Raw genomic sequence first — 8,735 nt, forward strand, 5'->3', positions numbered from 1 at the left:
GACCAAGAGATCCTTGGGTCTCCTAGCCATTACAGCTATGACCATGGTGTATGTGTGATGTGCACAGAACATTATCTATTGAAATATGTCTACCATTACTTCTTTGGCAAACACAGATGGAAAGAATCCATATAATGTGGTGCATGTCCTCCTGGATCCTTCAGGCCAAGTATGCATTGTCACTTTATATGTAATTTCACCACTGTCGGTAGTGGCAATGTTTAATCAGAATTTCTGAGCTTGCTTATGAAACTAGCATAAATAGCCCCATTTTCTAACTTGTCTAACTTGCACTTTATAAGAGAGAAGAAAGTGCTTTCACTGTCGTAACAGTGAAAGGATAGCATGAGCACTATAGAGAACAGTTTGAAAGATTTCTCGTAATTGCTTGACATTTAATAGAACTGAAGTGTAAGAGAGAATGAGACTGTAATACAAAGCTTGAAGCAGTAAAAAGACCAAATATCCTGTCCAGTGTACTGCATAATTTAGAAACAGTCAGTATTAATCCTCTTCTGTTGCATCTCACTGCCTGTTAATATATACTGAACATATTTTGTCCTTCAATTTCGCAGGACAATAGAGAGATAAATGGCTCATGGCCCATTTATTTACTTGAGCATATATTACACCCAGTATCATGGAGAGTGATAGGAATGTTAACTAAAGTGAGAGTTTGCTATACTTCCATCCCCAAAAGTTTACAACCACCACCATCTCTGCTTATACCCTTGGTGTTTGAACAGTGTAGAAACGGTATTCTAACAGGACTTCTGATACACTGGTGGAATACTGAAAGGCTGTGATCCATTTCTAGCCCTTCAGCAATCCTATTCAAAATTTAGAATACTTGGTTAGTACAGTTTAGAATGACCCTTGGAAAACCATTGTGTTCCTTTTTTAATCTGCAGAATGTCAGAAGCCACATTTGATACTATACGGTTGTGGATTATAATTCTCCTATGTGCTTTGAGGTTAGCCATGATGCGCAGTCATCTCCAAGCCTACCTGAATTTAGCACAGAAATGTGTGGATCAGATGAAAAAGGAAGTTGGCAGAATAAGTACTGTTGAATTGCAAAAAATGGTAAGCCCAACACACAATAAGGGTGTATAAAGGAACTAGCTGAGGTTGTTTTGATTCATGAGCATAATGGTGACCTTTCTTGTCTTAGTAGTAGAACTTGAAGTGTTATCCAGAAACATGATACTGTGACTTTAGGGACTTCGGTGTTTACAATTTTCTGACAACATGACTGCAGACTCATTTTTTACTAGCCCTGAGGGATATTACTGTAGTTCTCTTGCAAATGGCTATGCTTCTAACCCACCCAGTTCCTAAATGCTTTGTGCATGTAAAGTATGTAACATTTCAAAGTGACTAAATAGCTAAATGTTTATCTAAATAGAATTTACATGGCTTCACTTGTCTTTCCCAAGTATGGATGAGGATGTGTTTTCCAAAATGGAAAGCTACCAATGTAATATGTGAAATTACAATACAAATAGGAAAAAATAAATAAAGCAAACCTTTTCAGAGGGGGCAGGGGCTTTGAAAACACACACACACAACACCTTATATATATATACACCTCTTTTTGGCATAGCAAAAACAGCAGTTGTTTCCCCTCTGCTACTTTAGTGTCATTCCATCCACCTGTGGCTTAATGTAATTCTAGCCAGTCTGGGATCAACTGATGTGTGATTGCATCATGATGCCACAAAGTCAATTCAGAATGAGAGAAAGCTTACTTCTCTCCATATTATTAAGTAGAATGGGGTTGTTGTTGTTGTTCTGCAGCTGAAGAAAGCTTCAGTGCTCCCTGTCACTTTTGTTTGAGGAAGCTACAGTTGTAGCCCTTTGTGAGTGCGGTTCTATTCGGTGCTGTGAATTTGCCATTACAGCATCTGTCTGTTGTGAAGGGTGTATAGGAAGCTGTGACATTGTAAGTGGGGAATGCTGGTTGTCTGTGTAAATGGCTGGTTTTCCTGAAAGTCTAAAAGGCAGAAGTTTTCAATCGACTACTCTATGGCTTCAGGCTTAGAGAAATAGTTTTAATTGCTCTTTTATTAGATAAGTACGTGAGTGGCAAACACATTCCTGATGTAAACCATATAGTCACCTTTCAGAACTGTTTAGGACAAATGCCTGACAGAAATAAGCAAATGGCTTTTTCAAAGGAATCACTATTAAACTCAAAGGGGTTGGATCCAGATAACTGCCTACAAAAAGGGGGAGGCAAAAGCTGACTTTCCTGCTCCCCTGAGAGTCAGAGGACCCTGCTGAGTGGAGAACACTGTGACCCAGGGAGGTGAGGGGGAAGGGAGACAGGGTGGAAAATCGGGGGGAAAGCGCATCTTGTTCCCTTCACAGAAGGTGCCTGTGCCTGATATCCTCCTCCTCCCACAGCTCACTCAGCAGGGCCCTCCAACCCTCATGGGGAACATTTTTGGAGGGCTCGGTGAGTCTGCTAGGGTGTGCAGGGAAAACCAGCTTTCCTGCTCCCACTTCCATGGATGGATATCTGGATCCAGCCCATGGTTGATGATTGCCAATGCATTAGGTAAAGCTGCTTGGTTCGTTTATGCCAACAACTGTGCTTTATTGCTGGCTATGATACCTTCTGTGAGAGTCATCATTTATTGTCTTGTGCACTAAATTATGCAATATTTTTGTTGACTTCAGGTGGCCAGAGTGTTTTATTACCTTTGTATAATTGCGCTTCAGTATGTGGCACCTCTGGTTATGCTGCTTCACATGACTCTGCTGTTGAAAACTTTAGGTAAGAAGTATCCACTAAAGAAAAGAAACTGGTTGCTGAAACGCAACCAGTTTTTTGGGTTTTTTTCAGTATTCTGGAAAGAGATGACAAGCCAAGGTGTTGACCTATCGCTCCCCGACAAACATTTCTGGGTACCTCTGTCTGCTTAGCTCTTTCCTCTATTCCAAATCCTAGAATGGCTGGCAAGGTGTGCATATATAGCACAGCCAGTAATTTAGGCCAGTTCTTGCTCCAAAACAGTTGAAGAATTGAATGCATCAATGGTTTCACATAAAACTGCAGAATAGTGAGTTTCTTGTGAAGAGCACATGTATATTTGTGGTTTCTGTGCATGACATGCTTTGCTCGACATGGCATGCAACTAGAGGAACAGCACATTCATCTCCACAGAAGTGTTGCCCTTGCTAAAAGAGATTGATTGGCCTTTAATGTGTAGAAGTTCCCAAAAGAGGTTTCTGTACCTAGCAGTTACTGGAAGATGAGGACTACTTTTGTTGGCCAGTAGAATCATGGCAAAGGTGAGAAGGTGTTTTGGGACGTGGGCATTAGTTATAAGACTGTAAGACAAAGAAAGAGAATGAAGAAATCTGATTTCTTGGCCAGTTTTCTTTCTTCTCTCCCGCCCCCCCCCACCCCACCCCAAATCATGCACATACATTTGTACATTCAAGTTGCCTTTTAATTTCTGAAACGGTACATGCTGCCTTCATCTTAATTCTCTGCCTCCCTCCTAAGACGAGGCTTTGCACACTATAAACAAATGGCAACATGAAGCAAGAATGGCTTGTGCATCTGGAGCTTGCACATCTGGTTACAAGAGAGATGTACCCATTCATGCTTCACCTATTGCTTAATGCATGGGGAAAGGAAATGTTAAATAGTATTGTGCAAAGCTGCACTGTGAATCTGAATCTCGATTCAGTGGCTGCCATTTTGTTCTGTCCTGGAAACTAGATTCTGCTACTTGCACTATGGAACACCAGTCATATCCTTGCTTAAAAGCATGTAATTTAAAATGGCCAAAGCAAGAATCTATAAACCTTAACTTCCTATTTATTTTCTTTCTGTAGGTAATTATTCCTGGGGCATTTATCCAGAATCAACTTCAGATTTAACAGTGGAAAACAGCCCACTGAGCAGTTCAGTAAACTCTGAATCTTCATCTGATGATGGAAAGATGAAGGTAACTGCAATACAGTTAACAATGGCTCTGGCGAGCCTGAAGAACATTTTCACTCCACTCTTATTCAGAGGACTCCTGTCCTTTCTTACCTGGTGGATTGCTGCTTGTCTCTTTTCCACAAGCCTTTTTGGGCTGTTCTATCATCAATACCTGACAGTGGCATGACCTCACGAGGCAAATATTCAAAGCAAGGAAGTCCATGTTACCCAAGAAGGCAGAAGAAAATGGGAAGACAAAACACAATTCAGAGAAAAACATACCAGTTTTTCCTGTGTTCTCAGGCACTGTTGTTGGGTAACGTTGGAAATCACAGACTTTGTTACCTACAGTTGTCAGTGACTGCTGAATTGTTGAAATATGTCCAAGTACCATTTTCATGTGCTCCATGCTGCCCTGAAAACATTGTATATTCAGTCATTGATTGGCTGATCTCAATGGTGTTAAGGTACTAGGCTAATATTAATGGTGACTGCTTAGAAAGTGAACTTTCAATTGAGCCATATAAGGGAGTGAGAGAAGTTATCATGTCAGGAAAACATGGATGATTTTTCTACTGAAAAGAAAACGAATCCAGCAGGACAATAGAAAATGCTGTATATTACAGTAAAGGAAGCTGTCTGCATAGAGTTTATTGTAAATAAAATGCATGGACTCAGCAAGCATTCATGCCGAAGGACTTGTATACATGTTACAGTAAGGGTATTTATTGCACTATTGTGTCACTTGGTCATTTAATGCATGAATATTCAGGAGTGTGGAGTTACCAGACTTTAAGAGCATTTCTCTCTTTGAGCACTCACATACTTGAAACTAATCTTTTAGTGGTTATAATTGAAAAGTAGTAAGTCCAAAATTGTGTGAAGGCTTACTTACCTGTACCTCGCTCCTGCACATTCATGTACTGAACTATACTAAGTGGTGTAATATGCAGTGGCATCCTCTTAATGAGGCATTGTACCCCATAATGTAATGTGTCAGGAAGTCCTAAATGATTTTCATATTGTAAGAGTAATATTATAAATATATTGTTTCAGTCTTAACAGTCCTTTTAAAAATAATAAATGACCATATGAATCTTTGGATGTTTAGTATTGGTGCTAATATTTATCCAACAAATCCATTTGGGATTTACTGTCCCCGTATTAGACAAATTCCATTGCCTTCACAACAATGGTCAGAGTTGCGTGTTGGCACCAAGCTTTGAGTGAACAATTAAGATCATAAGGGCTCCCCTGTGTGAAGATTCTTCGGTTTAATTCCCTGCTAGGCATTGAGAAAGAGGCTTCCCTTTCTCAGCACCCAACATGGAAATGCAGGTGATCTTGTCTTTCACTAGCAGTTTGAGCTGGCGAGGCTGGGGGCCAAATGAGAAACTTCCATGAGCTGCATTCAGCCTGCAGGCCTCTGGTTCCCAAACCTTGCTATAAAGCAGAGGCTGGGAACCTGTGGCCTCCCAGATGTTAGACTCTAACTTCCATCAACACTATCTAGCTTGGCCACAATCTTCTGATAGGTTTTGTGGTAGCAATGCCTGTTGCTGCCAAACTATCATACAAGTGCAATGAGCTACATCTGATGTTATGTAAGAAGGCTTCCACTTCTTATACAGTGGGACCTTCCCTTTCCCTTGCTGCCCATTTGGCCCCCAAAGCTATTGCAGAGGGTCCCCAAACCCTCCAGAGCAGATTTGGGGGTTCAGGGGCAGAGGGGGAATCCATTCTGCCAGCTGTGTCTGTTCTGCTGGCAGATGAACACCATTGGATGCACCCCAATATGCAGAGTTGGTTAATGACAACACCACAGGTCACTATGTCGCACTTGTGCAATGATTAGTGTCCTATCCTATGTGTTTGCTATCACAGTACCTGTTGAACTATGTTAATCTATGTTGACCCTGGTGAAAAATTACCAGAAGAAACTTGGCATTTGCTTGTCTTTATATTTCATATACTTTTTCACAATGTTAAATTGAAAAAAATTGAATCACTGGATATTTTTAAATTTATTCTTTCTAATATTTTGCCTGTATTTGCTTCAAGAATCTGGATACTTCACATGGGCAGTCGAGACAGATTTCTCAGTGTAGCATAAAAATCCCAATTCATAACAGTCTCAGCAATTGTCTCTAGTAGAGTAACTGTGGAAATGGAATTATCTACATTGTTTGCAGTATAAATTCAACCTGAGAAAAAATATCTGAGATTAGGCAATATTTCTCAAATGGCTGCATCTTTTGGCACTTAGCCTGTCAGACCTTAAAGACCTTTTTTTTAGGATACCAGTTTTGATTTTGCACCTGTTTATAGTGCACATTCTGTTTATTCTGTCTATTCTGTTTATAGGTGCAGAGACAGCACCTATAAACAGAAGAATTAGCTTGTGGATCATGCCAGAAGCCCATCTAGACCAGCCATTTTGTCTTCAGCAATAGCCGTCCGTATGCTCATAGGAAGCTCACAAAGCAAGCCATGGCTTAGGTCATAAGATCCCAGTTAGCGTCCTCATAATATGGAAGTTCCACTTCTCTGCTTTGGCTTCTACGCCTTTTCCTCTTCCACTTCATCTAGTCTGTTGTCGCTTGGCCTTGAACAGTCAGGGACTCACAACTCCACTCCTCGTAAGAGTCATGTTTTAGTTAAAGCCAAAGATACGTTAAATTGTCACCCTCACTGCTAGTGTTCATGAATCTTACAGAAAGACTGTCATTAGGACTTTAACTCCCATCACCCCTAGCTAGCATGGCCAGTGGTCAGGAATGTTGGGAGTTATAGGGCACCAAGTTGTGGAAGATTGTGTTAGGGCTACAAATATTTCAAAGGCAATTATGCTGGAGTAGACAATAGATGCATTGTGTCTGCTGTAGTTGTTCAAATCATTTGTCCAACTGGTGGATCAGGATCAATAACTGGGTAAAACCTTGATCTACAGTGAATCATACCATTGGCACTTTTCGTACTTTGAGAAAAATTCTATATTATTTTAAAAGAAGGAGAGTAAAGAAAGTTATCTATACAATCAAAAATTAGAATTGTAAGGATAGGAAGGCCCCGCATCTTAAAAGGTAAAGACTAGTAGGTTAATATAGAGCAATTGAGAATTAGAAAAATATAAAACAATATCAAATGGAAATTCATCCCTGGCTGGTGAACACTGGTAAAAATAGTGTAAACATTTCGTGACTCGGTCCTTGCAAATATTATACCTCTCCTGCAAGTCTTGCTTGCAAATAGAACACAATTGCAGATTTGACCAGATACAGATCCATAAAGCCTCTATGTGAAGTACACAAAATGTGTTTCATTCATAGACTTGAAACTTTCGTATAAAGTGCCCAGTTAGGTAATATGTTGTCAGGAATGGTGCTTGGGTCAAACACTACTGGACAGATTTGCTTCCCTTTTGTTTTTTCAATGAGATGTACATTTGCACTTAAAAATGACTGCCAACTTTGCATAAGTCACATCTGTTTAACACTACAAAGACTGTTAGTATACTCAGAAGTAGCTATGACATTCAGGTTTTTGTTTGTTTTTTAAAATCAAGATTGAGACATTCTGCTGTTTTAAAGTCTGGTTTTCAACCCCAGAGATTTGCATCAGCTTAAAACCAAAAATTAATTGCAGTTAAATTAGTTGAAAGTAGGGTTAAACGAGATGGGTTCATGGAATTGTGAAGGAGGCAATTTTTAAAATAATACCTTGGGTCCTGAGACATACAAGGGGAGCTCCACTCACTCAGTGGGGCTTTCCTGCCCTTCGTGAAAAGATGTTCCTGAAGACTGGGACCCTTGAAAGTTGTCATGGTATGAGGGGAGGGAAGAAGGGGGAAATCAGTGGAAATGGGGTGTTGCCACCTTGCATGAGCAGAAGTGCCTTTTGCTTGCACAAGCGCACCTTGAGAATCCAAGGCATTATTTTGAACTTGGCTTCAATATACGGGTGCCTTGTGGCACTTCTTCGCAGCAGTAACTGTTCTTCTTTAAAATAGCACTGACGAAACTAATAAAAACATTCATATTACAATGGTATTGATTTGATTGATTGAGAGAACTCTGTTTTTCTGCACTTAACTGTGAAACGTATGTTCTCATTGAGTGATGAATTCATCATACAACTTTCCTCCCTGCAAGGGGTTTCCCCCTTTTTGGTGGAGAGGGCAGTTCTGTATGTGTGGAGGAATGTGTGCATCGGCGACGTTGTACTGAGGGTTTTCTGGCCACTTGGATTCTGTACAGTATGCACCACTTCCAATATGTATGTGCGAGCTGGAGAATGTGAAGCACGGGGAAATGATTGCAGAGGAAACAAACGTTAGTAGAGGAAAAGGCATGGAAAAAATCAGATTGTTGGCAATGGCTGAAATCCCGTGCTGCCTTGAGAAATGGAATCAAAAAGTATGCAAGCTAGAAAGAATCTGAAGATTAATCCATGTTGGAAGGTTTGGTACACCGCATAAAATCCCTTCTAGGCAAGTGATGTCTTTAAATGTCTGTTAACCGATGATAGCTCATCATGATTCCTGAGTGAAATTAGGATGGGCAACCTTGCCTTTAACAACTATGGTGCAGCTTTTTCCCCATTACTACATCTCCAGGTTGGGAAAAACTTCACTGGCTGAATTTCTGCTCATCACTGAAAAAAGAAAAGAAAAGTTGGCAAAAGTGAAAAACAACTAATATCTTGTTGCTTCATCAAACCACTGTCTATGTTTGGTTGTAACGAAACTTGTTAGCCAAATTAGCTTCAATTTCTTACAAATTGGGCTAGCTTA

The 8,735-nt window shown here is 40.2% G+C and overlaps 1 protein-coding gene across 1 annotated transcript in view; it reads left to right on the top strand.

Moving 5' to 3' along the window:
- The window catches only part of TMEM161B (transmembrane protein 161B), a 35,198-nt gene extending 27,211 nt beyond the window's left edge, over nt 1-7,987 (top strand). Inside the window, exons 10-12 of the mRNA XM_063129638.1 lie at nt 912-1,086; nt 2,686-2,782; nt 3,853-7,987. Coding sequence (XP_062985708.1) covers nt 912-1,086; nt 2,686-2,782; nt 3,853-4,130 — 550 coding nt within the window. The 3' untranslated portion in view covers nt 4,131-7,987. The remainder of the gene's footprint in view (nt 1-911; nt 1,087-2,685; nt 2,783-3,852) is intronic.
- Nucleotides 7,988-8,735: the final 748 nt, after the last annotated feature.

Source organism: Elgaria multicarinata, chromosome 6 (genome assembly GCF_023053635.1).
Source record: "Elgaria multicarinata webbii isolate HBS135686 ecotype San Diego chromosome 6, rElgMul1.1.pri, whole genome shotgun sequence".
NCBI lineage: Eukaryota > Metazoa > Chordata > Lepidosauria > Squamata > Anguidae > Elgaria > Elgaria multicarinata.